This window comes from Vulpes lagopus, chromosome 9 (assembly GCF_018345385.1).
Source record: "Vulpes lagopus strain Blue_001 chromosome 9, ASM1834538v1, whole genome shotgun sequence".
Classification (NCBI taxonomy): Eukaryota; Metazoa; Chordata; class Mammalia; order Carnivora; family Canidae; genus Vulpes; species Vulpes lagopus.
The window spans coordinates 69,630,290-69,653,456 of record NC_054832.1 but is presented as its reverse complement, the minus strand read 5'-3'; the positions used below and the strand labels follow the sequence as shown (position 1 = coordinate 69,653,456).

General features: G+C 38.4%; 1 protein-coding gene across 2 annotated transcripts in view; it reads right to left on the bottom strand.

Annotated features, from left to right (window-relative positions):
- Positions 1-23,167, bottom strand: part of CA8 (carbonic anhydrase 8) — an 85,931-nt gene that overhangs the window by 5,093 nt on the left and 57,671 nt on the right. The window contains exon 8 of one of the 2 annotated variants that reach the window (XM_041769365.1): positions 16,493-16,662. In XM_041769365.1, coding sequence (XP_041625299.1) covers positions 16,528-16,662 — 135 coding nt within the window. In that variant the 3' untranslated portion in view covers positions 16,493-16,527. Of the gene's footprint in view, positions 1-15,788; positions 16,663-23,167 lie in introns of those variants that run through there. The other variant, XM_041769363.1, reaches the window with a different exon arrangement.

The following is a 23,167-nucleotide window of genomic DNA, read 5'->3' as shown; positions in this document are numbered from 1 at the left end:
AACCCTTCCTTCACTCCAACCTTCCAATATGGTTATATTGAATTTTGGCTGGATCAGTTTCTATTATTTCTATTATTGTGATAATGTAAATATTATTCAGAGCTGAATTGTGTGTACTAATGTATCATTTTTTTCTCTGTACTTTTTTTTCCTCTGGAGTGAATAATTATCTTGGGTTTTTTCCACCATAGTTTTCTATGTATTCAATCCAAAACTACTTCCCAACCATCTGACTCTCAAGACATTAAAGGCATATCATGCAGTCTATCAATTTCATCTTTCTGGAGGAAGTTCTAGAACCTTCTCATTGCTCACATCTGGTCTCACAACCTCTATCCCTACAACTCTACTTCTCAGTCATTTCAGGCATCTCCTTTGCTGGATCTCAGTTTCTTGAATCCTCCACCTGTTCTCTCTACTTTGGTGAGGTATATTTTCTAGTACTCCCTAGGAAATAATTTTCAATGACCTTGATTTTAGAAATGACTACTTGAAGTTTGGGTAAAAAACTCTAGGTGAGGTATAATTTTCCCTCAGAATTCATGTTTGACATTCAGCTTCCGGTGCTGATGTTTATTTAGAAGTTCAAATTCCAGGTTCTTTGATTTTGATTTTTTTTTTTCTCCCTGTAATTCCTCCCTCAGTGTCTAGAAATTTCACAGTGATAACGGGTGTATTTTGATTAACCGTGCTGGAAATTCAACAGGTCTTTTCAAACTGTAAATGTATGTCCATGAGTCCTGAGAAAATGTTTACATGATTTTGTTGCTGCTACCTCTCCTCCATTGTCTCTGTTCTCTATATTGAGTTTTCCTATTATTCAGATAATGGACCTCTGGACTGCTTCTCTAATTTTCTTAATTTTTTTTTAATCTCTTTTTTTTTTTTTTTTTTTTTTTTTGCTCTACTTTGAGATTTCAGTTCTGCCTTCTGATCCTACCATAAAAGTTTTCATTTCTGCTATCATGTTTTTGATTTCCAAAAGCTTTTTGGAATATTCCTTTTCTTCATAACATCCAATTCTCATTTCATGGTTGCAGTTTCTTCCTTTACCTCTCTAAAGATATTAATGATCACTTTTTTTAATGTTTCTCTTTTCCTAAATATTTATTTCTTATATCTTGTCTTCTTCAGTTTGTTTTGGGCTCTTACATGTTATCCACCTTCTTCAAATGTCCTTAACTGACTGTACCTAAGAATGGGAATGACCACATCAGTATCCTTGGGTAAATACCCAGTAGTGCAATTGCTTAGGAGGGCAGTTGATGGGATTAGCACTGGGTGCTATACTATATGCTGGAATATTGAATTTAAATTTAAAAAAGTAATTTAAAAAAAAAGAATGGGAATGACCACTATTAAAGCAACAACAAACAAAACCAGAGTGGAGGCTCTAAGCACAGAGCAGACACTTATTCATCTGTCCTGCCTTCACCATAGAATGCACCAGCTGGGCCATTTCATTAAAGAAGTCCCTGGAGTTGCTCAGATTCTCCAGAAAGACCCTTCCATGCCCCTGTCTAAAGAGTAGAGGCCTTTCTGTCAGTGTCCTGAAGGCCAAGTGGGGGAGGAGAGAACATAAGATATAAGGATGTTATTTAATTACCTTATTGTTCAGTGAGGTATCTTGATACTCCATTGCACCTATGTCCCCTAATAGGGAGACTCTCTCCTCATCAGCTTTTAGCCACTACATATGATTTCAGCCTCCTCTCACTCCAACTTCTAGAGATTATCCATTGCCACCAATTCCTGAGACTTTGACTTTGTCACGTAAACAGGCTTATTCCTCACATCTGCTAAATCTGTTACCTCACAACCATCTGCTTCCAGCTTCCAAAATGTTTTTGCTACTGTCTCTTTTGTTTCTTCTCTCCTTGTAACTCTGTGCACTTAAAAAAAAAAAAAAAAAAAAAAAAACAACTTTCCTGTTATTTTAATGCAATTTGTGGTGGAAACAAAATTAATTGCCCATGTTCAATGGATTATCATTATTTGATACAAAAGTTCCTTTTTATACATTTGTGGACTTTCTCAAGCTTCTACCATAAACTGCATTACTTGATAATCAGAATATAAACTTAATCAGAAAAGAAATAATATTTTCAATATACCAAGGTAATCAGGCTGACTCGCTCCCCTTTGGGACTTCCTCCAAATACCCATTTATGTGTGTATGTGTGTGTGTGTATGTATGTATATATATATATATAAAGCTTAACTCTAAAAAATAATGTTCTATTATACAATAATCACTGTTAATAATGAGAACCTGAAGTATGGCCATGTCCTACGCAGTCCTCTAAATCATCTGCTATTTCATTATAATTGTAACAGATGCTATCTTTCACATGTGACTTTTTCTGAACCTTAAATTACTTTCTGTGAAGAGACCCTTGGGAATGGGAATGAGTGCAAATCAAATCACTACTGGGAGAATTTCCTGAAAAGCTATCAAAAATAAACAAACATTTAAAATTAAAAGAAATGATAACAAATAGTAAAATAATAAAAAGACACGTGTGCACACATGCTCTACTTCTCAGAGGCCACGGCAGGTCCCAGGGCTGACCTAAGTTCTAGTGAGTCTGGTTCAGCTCACTGACAACCCATTAAAGTTTCCCTCTCTAACTAAGATAACTCAGGATAAAATCTCCAAAATAAGAATCTTGTAAGAGGTGATCTCTGGGTGGCTCAGTGGTTGAGCATCTGCCTTTAGCTGAGGGTGTGATCCCAGAGTCCTGGGATCGAGTCCTGCATCAGGCTCCCCACGGGGAGCCTGCTTCTCCCTCTGCCTACGTCTCTGCTTCTCTCTCTCTCTCTCTCTCTCATGAATAAATAAATAAAACCTTAAAAAAAAGAATCCTGTAAGAAATAGGGATACGGGGGTTCCACGGTGGCTTAGTTGGTTGGGTGTCTGCCTTCAACTCCGGTCATGATCCCAAATCCTGGGATCCAGCCCTGCATCAGTCTCCCTGCTCAGTGGGTAGCCTGCTGCTCCTTCTTCTTCTGCTTCCCCTCCCTTGTGCTCTCCTTCCCTCTCTCAAATAAATAAATAAATAGATCTTAAAAAAGAAAAAGAAGAAAGAAAGAAAGAAAGAAAGAAAGAAAGAAAGAAAGAAAGAAAGAAGAAAGAAAGAAAGAAAGAAAGAAAGAAAGAAAGAAAGAAAGAAAGAAAGAAACATATCAGACTTGAGGATTCTCTTTCAGAATGGTCTCTTTGTCCTGTACATTAGAGGAACATCTTCTTGGGAAAGTTTTCACATGCTGCTTTAATTTGGAGTTAGCCATGTACCTGATTTACTCCCAACTCTAGGCTGGGAGAGTCTGTGTCTGATTATGTTTATATTTTCACACAGCCCCTAGAATAACACCATACCCAGAACAGAAGGTTAAAAATAAATGTCCTTCCATGACAAGAAAGGGTGCATGGCCACCTTTTCTTCCCCCCCCCCCCCCCAACATACCCATTGATAACAACATCAGGTCATGAGGAAGGAAAGTAAAGGGAGAAAAGATGAAGAGAAAGGAAGAGGTCAGGAATGTCCACTGCATCTGAAGATTCAAAGAATAGAGAGTGAGGAAAATGCCACTGTATTTGGAAAGAGAAGTCAAAGCATATCAGAAATAAGAAAAGGGTGCCAGATTCTCGACATTATTCTGAAATTACTCTATGGTGCAATAAGTACTGAAATTAGAAAGGAGAAGATTGTCATTATTTACATATGTGATCATGGTCTGTTTAGGAAATTCAAAATAATCAGCTAAAATGTTACTGGAAACTATGTGAAAGGTTAGATAAGAAAGCCAAGGACAAGGGCAGCCTGGGTGGCTTAGCGGTTTGGCGCCACCTTCAGCCCAGGGTGTGATCCTGGAGACCTGGGATCGAGTCCCACGTCGGGCTCCCCTCGTGGAGCCTGCTTCTCCCTCTGCCTGTGTCTCTGCCTCTCTCTCTCTCTCTCTCTCTGTGTGTGTGTGTGTCTCATAAATAAATAAAGTCTTTTAAAAAAAAGCCAAAGACAAACCTAAGCAATTATTTGATCAATGAAGAAATATTAACCCATAGAAAAATATAATGGAAAATAGTACTAATCAATATTGATAATGACAGCAGTAGCAATAACAATAGTAAAAAAAAAAGAAAAAATAATAATAGTTCACATTATTTATTATTTGTGAACTAATAATAGTTCACATTTGTTGAACGCTAACCCTCTGCTAAGCACACGCTGCCCATTTACCTTATTTCACTTCACCTGCACATTTCTAGGAGGTATTACTCTTAGTATCTTTACTTCATAGATGAGGACACTGAGGCTGATAGAATATCATAAATTTGCCCAAGTCATGGAACAGGTGACGCTGCCGTGCTCCCCACCCAAGGCTGATTCTAGAGCCCAAATGCACATCCCGTAGTTAAGTCTAGTGATAAGAGAGAGCCATCCAATGAATGAAGAACATAAAAATTTTAATAAATACTGACCTATGCATTGGTCCTTGATAGAAATATTCAATACTAAATACTGAATACTATCTATTCAATGCAATCCAAATGAAATATTCTAGCAGGTTTTTTTTCTTTTCTTGAACTCTCTTTTTTGCACCCCCTCTTTCTTTTACTCTTTATTTCCATCCTTTTGATAGAATGATCCTCCAGTTTATCTGGAAGAATTAATTCTGTGCATAGCGAGAAAAATTCTGCTGAAGGGACTAGTAAGGGATATTGACCCACCAAATGCTGAAACATACACTAATGCCACCAACACTGTGGGTCATGAATAGGTGGACCCATGGAACAGGAGAGGGACTTCAGGAATAGAACCAAATAGTCACGGGATTTAATGCTGCAACATATTTTTTTCCTTTTAGCCTGATGGGTATGGATGAAAAATGTGAAAAGAGTTTATGTTGGTGAAGGTGAGGAGAACTATGGTTAGTGGAAGCATAAATGGACATAACTCCTGGGAAGAGCAATTTGCATATATATACATATACATACTATATACTATATATATATACACACACACATACACTATAATTGAAACTCTCTGACACAGTAATCTCATTACTAAGAATTTTAAGGAAATAGATTCATAAATCAGCCACAGTAGCACTGATGATATCAAATACTGTAAATAATCTAAATGTATAATAATAGAGGAACAGCTCAGTAAAATTTTGGTACATTCTTAAAGGTAACTTATTTAAAAGGTAATCATTTATAAGTATGGCATAGATCTACTCAATGGCATAAAAAGATACATTAGTAAGCAGATATGAAAACAGCCTGGGGCACCTGCCTGGCTCAATTGGTAGGGCATGCAACTCTTGATCTCAGGGTTGTGAGTTCAAACTCCGCACTGGATGTAGGCCTACTTAAGAACAACAACAACGATGACGATGACCAGATTCTCCAGGCCGCCTGCCTGGCTCAGAACATGTGACTCTTGATCTCAGGGGGTTCTAAGTTCAAGCCCCATGCTGGGTATAGAGATTACTTAAAAATAAAATCTCTAAGAAAAAATAAAAGAAAAAGAAAAATAGCCTTAGTTTCTTATGGGAACTTTATATGTCTACATATCCATAGGAGATAAATGTATAAAGAGAGACCAAAAAGACAAAAAAAAAAAAAAAAAGACTAAAGTTTTCACTGAATACTTACACTGTAGGCCAAAAACATGTTAAGCACATTATATCCTCTCATTTTACCTTCACAATCACACTATGAGGTACTTATGGACATCTTTTAATTGATGAAAAAAAATAACTTAGAGAAATTAGTAACTTTTCCAAGATCACACACTAATTTGGTGGAGTCAAAATGGAACCCGAAACATCCCCACTACGCAATGGGGCCTCCACATGCACCCCAGAGCTCGTGACAGCTGTCACTGGCAGGAGGGTTTGAGAAATCGCTGCTGCTTCTTTACTTTGTTCTATATTGTTTGAAGTTTCTGTCATGAACCTGTATCATTAAGAAACATGGGAACAATGAACAGAAAAAGAAAGAAATCAAAGGTGAGTCTTGCCACAGCAATTTCAAGAGGTAGATGGAGATGAACACATTTCAAGAAATTGAGGAAGAAAAAGATGAGGAGGAGGTAGAAAGTGATTAAATGAGTGATTTAAAAAAAATGGCAGAAAGACCTTCTATAAAATATTTAATCAGTGGTGCAAGCATACATACAGATATACATAAAGGGACCAAAAAAAACCTGCATTTTTTTTCTCTTGTCCTGCTTTTATTCTTACTAAGCCCTATACCTCCCCCTGCCCACTACACAGTTAATGTATGTTACCCTTGCAGAGGTCAAGGAGTTAGGGATTTCTTTGGAGTCTTCCAGCACAATAGATAACATCTTAGGAGTGACCAAGCAGGGTCATCATGAACGTTTTCCAAGACCACTGATTCACCAAGAGCCCTGGTTCCAGGGCATACATGACTAAAGGGGGACACCTGAACACTCATCTTTGTTCCTGGATGCTGGGGAAGACATGTGCACTGGACCACAATCCCCAGTAAAAACCCCAGGCCCCAAGCAAAGATGAGATTCACTCTCCTCTCTTCTCCTTTTCCAGTTTCCCAGATACTCCGTGTGAATCTGCACTTAATCTTTCTCCAATATACTCTGCTCTCACTTCTTCTTGGCTCGAGTTTGATTTCTGTCCTGCGCTAAGCCAAAAACTAGGTTGGCTGGTCCTGCAGGAGCCACTCTGGGTCCTCAGGGATCCAGCCAGCCTGCATCATTAGCATAACCCTTATTATCATAACCCTGTATTTAGCAATATGTTGCCAAATATGAAAACATATGTGTCCTTTCTTCCCAGAAATCTCATTTCCAGGAAATTATCTGAAAAAGATAAGGAGGCAAATATATACAAGGACTACATGACTTTCTGCCCTTTGTTATTTGAAATGTGGTTGTAGTGACAAGAGCTCCGGGTTTGCAGCGAAACCTACCTGGGTCTGAATCCCTGCTCTGCACTTTACTATGACCTTGAGTATGTTACTCAACTTCTCTCAGCCTCAGTTTATCTCTAACATGTCAATCAAAACACAGGCCTCACAGGATCCTTGTGGGGATTAAATGACATAAAATACAGCATCGTGTCCAAACTATAACAAAGCACTCACTCTTTTTCTTCCCACTACTCACTAATATGCGTAACTTAGAATGAATACATAAACTTTAATCAGAACTCTAAGATAAATCATACAGCTTGGTAATTTCTACATTATTCTGCATCAGAGTACCATAAAATATTAAACTTAGCTTTTAAGGTTGTTCAGTAGTAAACCTATGTTATGATACTTTGACACTTTCTCAATCTCAATTAGCAGTAAACCAATTAACAAAACTTTTACACACTACAGTGAGTCACATTTTTCTTTCTTCTTCTCTAATCCCTGGTGTGTTGTAAGGGTGATTGAGTATCTAATTACTTCTTAATTGAATGCACATATTATACATTTTTCACTAGTTCAAGCTTAATGCTCTTAGTCTAGAAATCAAAGTCAATGAAATTAAGTTGAATTGGGATTTGGGCAACTATTATAATGAGAGAAGGTTTGTATTATGTCTAATTATAAGTAAATGTGGATTTTAGCATTATTTCCTATGGAAATATTTCAGGTACAGGAATGTGCCATAACTGACTAATTTAGATGATTAATAACATTGTTATTCTTATTTACAATCTTTTATTCCTCATTACAGTGATTTTATTGTTGGAACCCACTAAATATAATCATTTCTTTAAAGAAAAGATACCATTAGAGAATCATTAGTTGTACCAAAATCAGAATGAACATTCACATCTGTAAAAAACGAGATGAGTTTCTCTGCAGCATAAAAGTTATAGGAATTCTCACACACTGCCAAAAGAAGAGAAATATAAATCTTGGAATATAGTTACATTAACAAAAAAATACTTATTTATGGCAAGCCATAAAAATTTTAGTATCAAAATGGCATTCCAAATTCAGTTAATACGTTATAGAGAGACTATTTCATAAGGAGTTTTTTTCCCTTTTTGCATTATACAGAAGTAAAAAAAAAACATCTGAAGTAGATATTCTCCAACAACAAAGGTTTGCTTGCTTCTTTATATAGATGAGGAGACCAACTATCTGAAATAACTGATTTGAAGACTTCTTCCGGCAGTTGACTGACTGGATTAAGCGATTTATTAAGGTTCAGTTCAACTCCGTGTTTACAAGATGTTCTAAAAAGATTTTCTGTAGACAAGCCCTAAAGACCTTTAGGAGTGTCTAACCACTGAAAGTACAAAAATGCAGAAATTTTGAAGGGGGTTAAAGAAACATTGTAATAGAAAATGGACTTATAACAAAACCAATGTGGTTTTCTTGTTTTAACAACTAATTCATTTTGAGAATGTGTTACCAACCTAGTGGCAAATTTCTTGACTGGAGAAACTTCCCCATCACCTAAGAAAGACATCAGATTCTGCCCAAGATACTGGGTATTATCTAGATTATTTAGCTTTATATGTTACCAAAAAATAAGGCAAACTTAGACACACACACACACATCCAAGACCTTGCAGTTAAATGAATAACTTTTTATGGCAAATTTTTACTAGAAATATTTTAAAATATGTTGTTTCTCACATTTTTTAAAAAAGATTTTATTATTTATTTATTCATGAGAGACATAGGCAGAGGAAGAATCATGCTTCCTATGGGGAGCCTGATGTAGGACTCAATCCCAGGACTCTGGGATCATGCCCTCAGCCAAAGGCAGATACTCAATCACTGAGCCACCTGGGTATCCTTGTTTCTCACCCTTTGAGGGTCATGTCAATATCCAACTTTCTCTTGCATGGTTTCTTCTCTATTTTACCCTTTTCCCTTCTTCAAGAGATGGCTTTTATCCCTAATAAAGAGAAATTTCTAATAAAGAGGTCTGGGGTAGATTCCTCCACATTATCATGTCATAATTCTTTCCTCACCCTCATGCCATTTCATTTCCATGTTGAGATTTCAGATTCCCTAGGTTTAGCTATAATGTAAGAAATTTGCTATATATAATCATCAGGACCATAACTATTGCATAAAGAAATGAAAATATTAAAAAGAAGACTTCAGTCATTCCCTCATGCTTCTATATTAAATATCAGTAGATCTAATGCAGATAGGTTTTCCAAACCCCATTTTCAGGAGACTCTGCACCTTAAGAGTGGACATTTCAATCAGATGCCAAGAAGAGTAACTTTCATTATGGATGGCAATGAAAAACTACAATACCATCATCAAACTCCAATGGCAGATGCTGCCAATTAGTCATAGCACTCCATCCCCCTATACTCATAGGTGGATTCAGTATTCTTTTCAACCAAGCACAGCTAACAGACAGGTCTTTTATTTTTATAAATCTTTAAAAAATAATCCTATGTAGAAGAGAGGGGGGATGCTCTTGTGACAGTCTATGTGAGAGACAGGGCTAACTTCATGGGATGTGATGTTGGGGATGGAGACACAGAGACAGATTTGGGAGTTATCAGAAGGCAAATCTCAAAACCAGATGATAAACTGGAAATGTGAGGTGAGGTGAGGAAAAGAGTTGTCAAGTATTACTTGTGTTTCTAAGAAAACTGGAGAAGAGCCAGTTCTGTGGAGCAAGATCATAAATTCACTCTTTTACATACTGAGTTTAAGATGTCTCTGACACATCCAAAGAGAAAGTCATATGTATTTAACACTAGAACTTAATACAGAGACCTAGTCTTGGCCTATAAATGCATGGGTCATCTGCATTTGGTGGGAACAGAAACTGTAGGTATGGATAAGACCTATAAAGAGAGCATGCCTCAGGCTGAGCTGTGAGGACTCTTAACAGTAAGTGGCCTCCATGAAGGTCCATTTGAGTGCTGAACTTTTATACTTCCCCAGGTTGAGGATGACTGCTTTCCTAAATCTCTGTGAACTTCATCATGAAAAAAAGAGAAACTTGAGAGAATAGACAGCAAATAAACGAGGAGGAAATGGAAAGGAGTGCCTCTTGAATATGGTTTTCTTAAGAACTAGTTTTCTTAATAACTAGTCAAGCTAAAAAATTGATTTGAGGAAATTACCAAAAATGAGCACCAAAGGCATGATGCCAAAGGCATAAGAGAAAATGTTTAAAGAAGATAACCTGCTCTTGGTAATTTTCTTATGAAAAATATAGCCTCTAGGTTTAAAATCATGAAACCTACCATATTTAAGATATCAGATATATGAATGTTGAGCATACAGGTTGACCCATGACTACAAATAAAATGTTCTCTTTTCTTCTTCCCAAACACAATTTTGTTTGAATTCAGAGGGAGAAAAAAACTAAATCATTCTGCAATTTTTATACACAATAAATCATTAACATTTCTAAAACATTAAAAAAAAAAAAGGAAAAAAGGATAAACATAGAGGTGATGATTATTTTCCTTGTTGAGTAATCTTGAAGAAATGCCTATACAACTTTGATGTTTTTCCTTCTTGGGTTAATAACAAGTTTTATATCACATAATCAAAACATAATATAATAGGTTGAGCACCCTTGATATTTTGGCCTTTTCCTGAAATCATTTTGAAATCCTTTAGGAAATCCATTCCATTTTCAAGAAATTCTATATGATACAGTAAATAGAAAACAGCTATATCCATCGAGTTTTCATTTCTCACCCTAATGCTGTGCATCAAGTTAAATTATTAGAGTGAGGGAAAGTCCAAGTTCTATTGACTGAAAATATGGCTTTGAGCTTTCCATTTGTTTGGGAAGGATAATAGCTTTTCCCTACTTGGTCATTCAGAGTTGACACTCTCCCCCCCTCCTTTTCTAGAATGCCTTATCCTTCTCTAACCTGTAACTGTTTAGGTTATAAAAGAGAACAGATAAGAAACTGATGCTTGCGATAGCGTTATTGAAGCTAAAAAAAGTTTTAATTGCAAACGTATATTAGGGGGTGGGAGAGTTCAACACAGTCAAGGATGGCTTCAAAGACCCAAAAAGAAAAATGAGGGCAAGCCTAACAAAGGGACCTATCAGAGCTGTTTAGTTAATAACCCTCTTTTTTCTTCTTCCTTTACTGTTTTATTTTTTTCCCCAAATTTACTTGGGGACATACTTAGATTTTTCCCCCCTTTTAAGAGGGGAAGAAAGGAAACTATTTAAAGAGCCCCGTGGCATTGGTTTTACAGAAAATAAATAATTATAATCAAGTATAGTTACTGTACACATGTTCAGCTTAACAATATTTGAGTTGCAGGGGAAACAGATAAGTCTTTGAACAGTCAGAAAAGCTTTAAATAATGAGCTAATACTTCATGAAAAAAACAGGCAAGTAATTATGTCATCAGAACATAAGTACCAATATTCAGATACCGAGAGCAACAAGTAAACCGGACCAAAATTTTGGTCTTGTTTTTTGTTTGTTATTATTAAGATTTGGTTTTCACACAGAAAATTCAATGGGTAAAGGATCATTTCATGTCCATTAGCTCCCAGAAATCTGAACTAGTGCTGCCAAACTAAATAATTTCTAGCACCTGGATGAGTATGTCCTAGTTCTTTAAACAAGTATAAAACCTTACTTCACACTTCTTAAATGGTAATATAAAAAGTCACAGATTATTCATGGAAATAATAAGTCTTGGTTATCAAAGCCCTCCAGATGTCTAGACATGTCATGCAAAAAAAGGAAAAAAAAGTCATTTTAAGTCCAAAAACTAAAGTTATTTTAGTAAGACATAGCTAAAATAAATCTGAATTATTTTAAACATTTTTTTAGAGAACCACCAGAATTTTTTTTTGCCTTTTCAGTTCCAAGAGCTTAAATGAAACATTCATGCATTAAACTCAAAGTCTGACTGTCAAATCATTTCACTTTAATAAAAATTTGAATTACCTGCCTTAGGGCATTATTAAATATCAAATAAAAAGCACACATCCATAAGTCTGATTTCCCAATATAATTTTTATGTAGAACTATGACTAGATTTGTATTACACATTTCAAGATAAAAGGGTCAAAAAATGTATTCATAGAAGGATGAAGTCAGAACTGGAGTTGCCTTTGAAAGAATTCCTGCATCGGTCTTAGGAAATTTGGGGGAAAGTGACCCCTTTTAAGTTACCTCAGGCACCAAGGTAAGGACACAAATCCATCCTCCTTTTAAAAGACCTAGATCATAATTAATTTAAAGCTTTGAAAAATTATACACTATCTTCCTATCATACAAAGAATATGAGGCTTCTGAAATACACATCATCTCACCAACACAAGATTTCAGTCTGTGTGCATGTGTGGGAGAGAAAGAAAAGAGTGATGGTTATTTAGATAGTTGGAGAAAGGCAACTCTGGTCTAGGACTAGATATGGATCAAAAATTCAAGATAATAATCTGATTTCATAAAAAGTGTAATTTACAGTTACTGATATTCACAGAGTACACTAAACCCAGACTGGAGGAATTAATAAGTACACATTCACCAAACCTCACTGCACCTCCCCGCCCGCCCCTCCTACTGGGTCTACTGGGTCGCTACTGCAAGCCCACCCTCTCCCCCTTGTCTCCTCCTGTCACCTCTCCTAGCTGCAGCCCCATTCTTCCTGAAATAATAAAAGCAAGTAATGGAAATACTAAATCCATAAGCCACCCTCTGTTTCCCTTCCTAGTACAGCCCAGAAGGTCACCATTCTCATAACAAAGGCAGTCTTAACATTTGCTCAGGATTTTGTTGCCTTTCTTTTTTAGTAATCTCTACACCCAATGTGGGGCTCATCTCAAGATCCCCAGATCAAGAGGTGCATGCTGTTCCAACTGACCCAGCAAGATGTTTCAGATTGTCCCCTTCCAAGTCTTTAGAGACTTCACTGCTAGGATTAATCCCTCTGAGAAATGGCACCTTCATCACTTCCCATCTCTACTGGCTCATTACCCCAACATACAGACAAGTGCTAGTGGGGTTTTTTCAAAAAGAAGTGTCCTGGGATGCCTGGGTGGCTCAGTGGTTGAGCTTCTGTCTTTGGCTCTGGATCCTAGGATTGTGTCCCACATCAGGCTCCCTTGCCTGATGTCTCTGCCTTCTCTCCCTCTGTCTCTGCCTCTGTCTTCTCCCTCTGCCTATGTCTCTGCCTCTCTATCTCTCATGAATAAAAAATTTTTAAATCTTTAAATTAAAAAAAGAAAGAAAAGTGTCCCTCAATTCCCTATCCCCCTCACTGCTGCAGCCTTCTGCTCTCCTACCACCCAGCCCATCAACAGCTGTCATCGCAGGGTTCCTCCCATCCTCCCTTCCCACTCAACTTCAGCCTGTTGCCAACACGCATGCCTCCATATCACACCAACCTCACCGTCAGCATGCTGATGCTCTCTGGCCTGTGCCAGGCAGTGGATAAGAAAAAGGGCTCTACCAGTCAGGCTGCCTGGGTCCAATTTCCAGCTCTACTGCTCTATGACTGCATTATTTTGGCCAGTGATCTAACTTCTCCATGCTTCCATTAACTTATCTATAAAGACTCACATTAAATTTTGTGAATGCTTAATGAGATGGTCCCATGCAGCATTAGAACATGACACATGTATATATAATCTCCATGCCAATGACTCCCAGATTCAGTTCAGACCTCCTTTCTGATCTCCACTTTTGAAATTCCAGCTGGCTGCACGATGGGTCCACTAATTGACAGACATCTCTCATTCAACAAGCTCCAACTCAACTCTTTAACTTTCCAAAAGTCTCCTCCCACTTTCCTGCTGTCATTCAGTGATGGCACTTCATCCACACAGTTTCTAAAGCCCCCAAATCCCAGAGGTTATCTCTGAGATTTCCATTCCTCTCTGCCATCATCCAATTTGTCAACTAGGTATCACTTTTTCTTTAAAAAAAAAAAAAAAGATTTTATTTATTTGACAGAGAGAAATACAAGCAGGGGGAGCTTGAGGCGGGGAGCTTACAGAGGGAGCTCAGCAGGGAGCCCAACACAGGGCTCAATCCCTGGACCCTGGGTCATGACCTGAGGCAGATGCTTAACTGACTGAGCCACCTAGGCACCCCTAAATATCACTTTCAATGTCTATTTAACATATTTTAACTTTTTCCCATCTCCACCACTCCTATTCTGACATCTGAGCTTCTCTGTCTTTCATCTTGGCTACCCAACAGACTTCTAAAATATCTCCCTACTCCTGCTCCTGGCCCATTATAATCCAATCTGTTCATTCCAAAGCTACTGTGATCTACTAAAAACGTACATGAGATCAGGCCACTCCCCAGAGCAGAAGTCTTTATAGGTTCTCAATGCACTAATGGCAAAATAAAGATGCCTTAATGTGGCTCACAGGGCCTCCAAGATAAGAGCCCGGGCTCTTTGATTACTACATCCCACACTCACAGGAGCTTCCCATTGACCTCAATGCATCAAATTCTTACCTCCTCCACAGGGCATAGCCCCTCAGGATCTTTGCAAAAGACATTCCCTCTAGCTGAAATCTCATTCACTGCATATTTTTGTTCTTCTCATTCTAAGTTGTAGCTGTAATGCTTTGGAAGTATTTATTTTTCCATGGTCAGGCTCCCCACATTAGATTCTACGTTTTCTGAGAGCAGAGACCTTAACTGTCCTTCTGACCGTTGGATACCCCGAACCAATCACACAACCAAGTAATGATTTTTGGTCAAATATAATTTTATTATTTGGTTCTTCCATTATAAGGCTCAACTTAAAGTAGTCTTGGATTCTCTGTCGTTACCACATATGAATTACTAAAAGTCCCTTCTCATTCATACCAAAGCAACTTTGCCTAGCCCTCACCATCTCCAAAATCTTTTTTTTTTTTAAGATTTTATTTATTCATTCATGAGAGACATAGAGAGAGAGAGAAAGAGGCAGAGACACAGGTAGAGGGAGAAGCAGGCTCCATGCAGGGAGGCTGACATGGGACTCGATCCCGGGTCTCCCAGGATCGCACCCTGGGCTGAAGGTGGCGCTAAACCGCTGAGCCACCAAGGCTGCCCACCATCTCCAAAATCTGAAGAGGAAGAACCATACTGGCTAGCTCAGAAATGGAGAGTCGGGGAATGACCAGCAGTGGCTGGCTGACAGACACTATGTGTAGCTCTGAAGAACTTCTAATTGACCAGCAGACACTCAAGACACAAAGTGTGATGTGTTGTGACAGATTCAAAGTTACAGATTTCAACCCTTTAAAAGCTTGACCGTAACACAGAAAGAAATACACAAATAGCTAAATGGAAGAGACAGTGTGAATAGAGAGGCACAATTTAAGGGAGAAGAAGAGAATTGATGCTGAGAACTGTATTTGAGTTGGGCCTACAGGGTAGCAAAGATTTTAATAGGCAATAAAAGGGGTGGGAAGGACTGTATGAGCAAAGCACATTCATATGAAAAAAAAAGACAGTTTGGATGGAGTACTGGGTATATATGGTATAGTAATAATAGAGAGGCAAGAAAAATGGATTGAGGAACACACAGACAAAATGGTCACCCTTTAAAATTCCCATGTCAACTGTCTAGCTCAAGAGACTGTGAGTCTCTCAAGGCCAGAGATTTCTATTCATCTGTGACTCCTAGTCTATACTGTTCCACTCATACAGTATGTGAGCTCATACTCACCAAGACCCATTAAACCAAGTCCAAGCTCTGTCCTATATACCTATGTAACTTCCAACAGATGCCTTCCTCTTGTGGAAAGCAGTGGGTGGCCAGCTACGTGTGCTGACCTATATGCACTCTTAGGCAATTCACAAGGTAAAGAAATAATCCAGTATTTCATTTTCCAGTCATTTATTCGTATTTGATCTTTCCCATGTCTGTGGTGTTTTATTTTGTTAGCTCTTTAGGGAGAAGGTATACATATATTGAATTCAATATATTAAAATGCAGAGATCATATTTCAGTCAATAAAGAAACGTACCATACTCACATACCTAATAAGTGCTTCTTGATCAAATAAAAACACTTCCGTTGGACAAGGATTTTAATACATGTCAGATCTACCCTCACCTACCCTAATAAAGAAGATAGATCGAATCTGCTTTAGACAGGGGTCAGCTCTGAGGCTCCAGTGGCTTTCTTTATGTTCCTTATGTTCCTCAATCATCAGGAGGTGACTGCTGCCATTTCAAGGGTGAGTACTAACAAAGACTTTACCTCTTTACCTTGAATAAAGAGGGGCTGCCTCTCTGCCTTGGGGCTCCCTACCATATAAAGGCCAGTATTAAAGCAAAATGAGAATTAAAGGCTGCTCTGGTAGGAAAACGTAAGGGTTGTAGGTTCTTTATCAACACTGCATGAAATTTTTAAAGCCACCTGACTCAAGCCCTAATTAATAGGGCTTGAGAATGTGTCATCACTTTTATCAAAATGAAGTACCTTCATACTGCTAAATTATCAGGATCACCGTGAGAATAACTCTGGCATGACAGGTATACGTAATTGTGAGCCCCATTTCCTTACATAATCTGCACATACCCAGATGAAGACAGTCTTGTTCCTGTTCTCTTTGACTACTGAAAGGCAGCTCTAATGACTCTGTCACTAAGTGGCTGAGTAGGTCTAAAATTGTCTCCCAAAATCCCATCACAGCCTTCCACAAGTTCTGCCCCCTTAACATGTGTCCTCAGCCTTCGAAACTCTTCGATCTGAAAAGAAGAACAGAACAAAACAGAGTCATTATTTACTGGACATGAACAAGACTGGAGTTTCATAAGTGGCTTAAAATATGCACGAATTATAACAATTTGTAAAAAGAAAATTGAAATTAATCTTCAAGAAGAGTAAAACAGACTTAATTTCTTCCAAACCCAAGACACTGGACAGAACTGCTGCTCAAGAAATGGAGACAGCAGAAGTAGAAATACCAAGATCTCCAGAAAACCCAAACAGCCACAGAAACCTGCTGGATGTGGCTCATGCAAAAATGAAATACATCTCCCTCCAAAAGTTTTTATGCCTGTCTGTAACATAGAAAGAAGAACTGAACAAACGGGTAAGTGCTCCAAGCACAGCTTTAATTAATGAATTCTAGTCTAACTGTATGGTAACACTGATTAGATGTCAGATTTATCAGATGGAGGTGTCCTTCATCACAAGACCCTCTCCGCTGCTCCTCTAGACTTTTGGAGAGCACAGGTCCAATGAATACTCCTGACTTTCCAAAAATGTTAAGTGCAACTTCCTCCTTTAGCAGTATCAATTTTCAAGTTCATTTCCCTTTCTCAGGTGGCCTCCCCAGATCCCATGGATTCTCATTACACGTGAAAAAGATTCCCAGAGTCCCAAGGGTCAGTTTCTCTGACTTGCCAGGTCCGTGCCTCCTAAGAACCCATAAGCCTCTACGATCCTCCAAGCTGTAGTTGAGCAACAAGCAAACATGATGAACATTCGCCAGGCTCATTCCCATTCATCAGTTTATCTACAGGACTCATCATCTGGCATTTTGCTTAAATGCCACATAGTCATATGACAGTCTTCATTCCTTTCACAAAAGAAGAAACTGAAAGATTTAAGAAAGTTTCCACATTAGCGAGGTCTGACAGGCCAAGTCCACTCTTCTCCCAGCTTCACTGCTGCCACTTCAGAAATTCTAATCAACTCAGTATAACCTGTCGCCTCCATATACCCCAGAATGTGGAACAAACGTGCTTTAAACAGCACCAATCCACCAAAAGTCCACCAAGTGTGTATCATAGGGGTTTTTTTATTTTTTAGGATTTTATTTATTTGTTCATTCATGAGAACCCAGAGAGACAGAGAGAGAGGCAGAGACATAGGCAGAGGAAGAAGCAGGCTCCCTTGAGGAGCCCGATGCGGAACTCGATCCCAGGACCTTGGGATCACGACCTGAGCCAAAGGCAGACGCTCAGCCACTGAGCCACCCAGGTGCCCCTATCATAGGGTTTTAACTACAAAAGTGCTTCATACAGCACAGCCACAGAATTTTGTTGTTCATGAACTAAAATGAAATGCAAATCAATTCAGGGGGTTCTAATCAAAGTCTAGAAACCCCTAGAGACTTAAGGGGCTCATGAAACCCCCAAATGATATGCAAAATTTTACACGTGCATTTCCTAAGAAGGGGTTCCTGGATCACAAAAGAACTGAATCACACAGGATTCTAATATTCCAACCACTCATATATGTGTGGGGAAACCAAGCTGAGGGGAAAGGAAGTCACTTGTTAGATCAGCACACAAGTTAGAAATCTAATATCTAAGGCCTTATTTTCTTGTGTCTCCACATGTTTTCCCTAAATGGGGTAAGACTGACCCTAACCTGGCACTGTCCTGTTTGTTTGCTTTTCTATAATACCTACGTTCTGTACTTGTACACAAGTGCCAGTGACACAAGCAATTAGCTGTTTAAGCGACACAGTGGTTTTTCCCTAGATCTTCTTGGGATCTTAGGTTGGAAATACGGGCATCACCTATCGTTTGTTGCACCTGGAAAATTTCTATAGCCAAGGCTGCAAGAGAATCCCCTGTCATTATTTGTTGAATGTATTTTTACTGACTTTTTCTCTAAGTCTGGAGTAGAAAGGAACCTAGTCAGGCTTTTTCAAACGAGAGACTTATGAAGGTGAAGGCAGCTGGGCTCTTCATCAAAAGTGTTCAGCCTCAGACACTTAAGACCCAAATGGCCAGATTATGTCACCTCCTTAAGCCTCAGTTTTCACATGTGTAAAAGAGATGATAGTAACCATATTTGCAAGGACAGTTTAAGAAGTGAGATAATTAATGAGAATCATTCAGCGTCCTTGCAGCACACAGAAGTGTTCAGTAGGTACTAGCCCTTCTTTTGAAGTCAAACCTTCAGCACCTTGAGATAAATATTTAGCTACAATTTTCTACACAAAAGGTAGACTGGAAACAATAAACCAACTGACTGAGAAAACAGTCCTCCCTCCTCGCACCCATTTTACATGTAATCACACGTAATGGCAACAAGAAGAATCTACAAACCGTGCATGGGGTCACTGCTGAGCAATGCGGACTATAAAGTGTACTGCCTAAGCAGAACTTAAGAAATACTACATTTTGGAATGACTTTGAAGCTTATTTTAAAGCCAGGTTAATTTTATATTTACATATTCTGAACTGACAGTAAATCTTTCAAGCCCCAGACCTCAGCCTGAAGCAAATTCTGTGAAAACTGCTTCTTCTAGAACAGACGATCTGAATCCACAGCCAGCCAGTCTCAAATCGCTGCATTCTTGGAGAGAACTATTTCACAAGGAATGTTTTTCTCTGATCATAGCAACACTTTGAAGACTTCAAACATCAACAGAGATCGAGGGAAGAACACGTCTTTCTGAAATGCCAATTTTTCTGAAGTAACCACCCCTCAGAACCTTTAGTCACTTCAAATGGTTTCAAGCGCATCCTGCATTATCTCCCACCAAAAAGAGAGGTAGTGAGAAATGAGCAGAATAATATTTCAGGATAAAAGTCTGCAACGAAATTCAAATGTCAGGGCAGTATAGAGACTATCACTATCACACAGATCAGTAGGGATGATTTTGTCAATTTTTAATGCCACTCTACTTAAACACGGCTATTTGTTTTTAACCAATATAAAAGAGAGAGAGAACAGAGACCCAAGCTTCAGGGAGAAATGTTGGTCTTCTGAAAGTAGCAGAGTTGAATAGCTACTGTTCTCTGAACCAGGCATGCACTCTACTTGGTCTAAGGCACTGACTCCAACCCTCACTGACTCAAGAATCAGGTTATTCACTCCAAGTTCAGCTTTAAAACCACTTTCTTTAGGAGTGCATTGAAAGTGCTAATTTACAGGGCTTGGCGTTTGGCACTAATTAATTTTAAAAATTCCCAAGTTCCTATGCATGTCCTCTTAACAGACTTTTTTTGACTTGCATCTCTGTTACCATGTTAAAAGAGAAAAAAGGACACATGAAAGTCAATGTTCTCATTTTATTTTCTTTTATCATCAGGCAACGACAATACATGAATTAGAGCAATATAATTCCTTATGGCAGCAATCAAGTAAGCATGAAAAGCAAGCTATGCTTAAATAGCCCATAAACACATGTATATACACTGAGATTATATGTCATTTATATGTCTCTCCACCTTTCATATATTTGGTCTTATTGTTTTTATTTCATCTTCTTCTTCAGCCCAGTATTTCACTTCTTTTCTAAAATCACTGCTTTTTTTTTTTTTTTTAAGACTTTTCATCCATAAACCAACTCATCTGTCATTGACTCCTTAGTCTGGTCTTTTCTAATTCTTCTGAGGAAGAGTTTGGAGAAGACAATACCCTCTACCCAGTTAAGACTGATGTCAACCCTCCCTTATTCCAATCCCAAGTCCTGGTCTCTTCCCATCTTCACATGAGAACAGTTACTGATGAGTTACACATAAGCAAACGTAGTCAAGAATTACAGTCCAGACTGGGTGACGGGCACTAAGAGGGCACTTGATCCAATGAGCACTGGGTGTTATACTACATGTTGGCAAACTGAATTTAAATAAAATATTAAAAAAAAAAAGAATTACAGTCCAGAGTTCGTGACCACAGGGCAAGTGCTCTCTATCAGAGAAGTCACTGAGGAAATACATCCAAAATTCCCCACAGGAAAAAAAAAATTCCCCACAGGTGCCTAAAAACAACACATTTTAAGAAAGGGAAGAGGGAGCAGTCCCAGGAGAGAAAATCTAGAGTTGCACTATCCAGTACAGTAATCACCAGTCTCCTGTGGCCACTGAGCATTTGAAATGTGGCTGGTCCGACTGGAGATGTGCTACAAGTGCAGGACACACACTGGAAGTCAGACTTAGCAAGAAGGAACAGTATAAAAATATCCCACCCAGGATTTTTTATATTCATTACATGTTAAAATGGTGTTTGGGGTACATTAAGTTAAAATACAATCTTTAAATCAATTTCATGGGGTGCTGGCATGGCTCAGTTGGTTAAGCATCTGCCTTTAGCTCAGGTCATGATCCCATGCTCCTGGGATCAAGCCCCACATTGGGTTCCCTGCTCTGTGGGGAGCCTGCTTCTTCTCCCTCTGCCCCTCCCCCCCTCTCTCTCTGCACTCTCTCAAATAAATAAATAAAAATCTTTTAAAAATTAATTTCAGCTGTTTGTTTAGTGTTTTTTTTTTTTTATTGTGGCTACTAGAAATGTTAATCTTATATATGTGGCTCACATCATTGTTTCCACTGGATCGCCAATGCTTACCTTGAGAAACTTGGCATTCTGGTGTTAAGAGTGCTGCTCTAAATTATACATGGAGGGAAATACAAATGGGCAAGAAATAAGGGTACTCAAAGTGTGCTTCCTGGAATAAATCCCTACTCAGTCCTACAGAGTCAGCAACTAGGGGCTGGGGGGGGCGGGGGGTGGAGGGATGGGGCAGCAATCTGTGTTCTAACAAGCCCACCCAAGTTTGAGAATCACGGATACAGAAGAAAATTCACAAGTGTTCCAAATCACTTGAAATCATTTTCAGACATGACCATGCCATGGTCCCACAACAACTTGGGTCTTTAGGGTTAACAGACCCTCAAAACTCATGTGGAGCACACAGACAAGAAAGGCCCTAATGCCGAGTCCTGAACCTAATGAGACCTCATTTGTCAGTCGCTCAGGACCAGGTGGGCTCCCAGGTCCCACCGGCCAAGCACACACCATGCCCTGACTGGGGCTTGGGGCTGTGAAGAGTCACACTTTTCAACCTCTAGGAAACATGGAATGGGGAAGGATGAAGAGGAGGCAAAACTGAGAAAAAAAAAATTTAAACTGGTCTTCCAAGTTCTAACAGACATAGATCCACATGGCGTAAAACAATAAGCACAGTCCTTTGCTTCACTGGTGTTACTTACTGAAGTTGAAAGAGAAAGAAAAAAACAAAGACAGGCGCATCTAACCTGAGAAAGCAGGTAAATTAAGAAATAGGAATAGATGAGTAAGAGGGGAACAGAAAAAGAGACAAAAGAAAAGGAGAGTAAAATTTAATCATTTCTCTGTATGTGTGCATACTTGTACACATGCCACAGTACCAAAATACCACATTTTATCAATTCCGAATATTGTTCACATTTTAATGTCTCCGGAAATTAGGATGTGTCTTACAATCTGTTGACATATTTGCTGAAATTTGGTATTTTTCATTCTGTTCTTGGAATCTCATCTCCAAACATAACAATTCAGCTGAGAAAGTTTTTTCCTTCAGCTTCCTCATACTTGGACCACCGTTTACCGAAAAGTAATTTAACAGTTAGGGATGATAGCAAAATAAAAGAAAATTATACTTATTCAAATCTATCTGATCGCATGCTTTTTTTTCTCTAGCAAATGGTATGCTAACCAAGAATAAGACGAAAAATTCAACTGAGCAGAGGCTTCCAGTTGCATACTCTAGAATTCTGAGTACCCAGGAAAATGTAAATGTTCCAGAATAAATAGGCTTAATCATCAACACTACAGTGAACAGAAGACTCCTCCTGAAATTAAGTTGCTGTGCATTTCATTAAAATACTGCGATGATTTAGAGCCTTTTCTTTAATGTGGCTACTGCCATTTCCTATGGCAGATGGTATATTTCAGGATACCAACTGTTTCCATAATAATGCCCAGCAGCTTAATTTACTATGTTAACCTTGTGATCTAAAAGGAAATGTTTTTCCTTCAATATAAAGTTTTCTATTTCTCAATCTACTCAGCTATGCAAAGACTATCTACTATTTGCCATACCTTTTGTTATTCTACATACAAGTAATATTTTATAATTGACAGACTGCCTCTGTCTGCTCCTCTTTAAGGGCAGTAATAGGAGATGTCTCCATTTTTCTTGGTCTAGATTCTAGAATCCCATCCCTCCCTGTGGTCCTTCTCATTTTTTACTGCCCTCTCTGGACCTTTTCTATTTTTGCTCTGCTTTCTCTGAAGTTATATGAGCAGCAACAGTGAAACATTCAAGGACAGACTAATTTATATTCTCCTAAAATTATATTTTTTTTCCATAACCACTCTAAATTGCATTTTAATATGTGTGTGTGGGCATTTTACCACTGCTGCCCTCTGAACAGATGCTATAATGGAACTTTGTGCTAATAGTTCCTAAATCTTTTTTTCTTAAAGTACCTAAACCTTTTTTTTTCTTAAAAAGCTGTAGCTAGC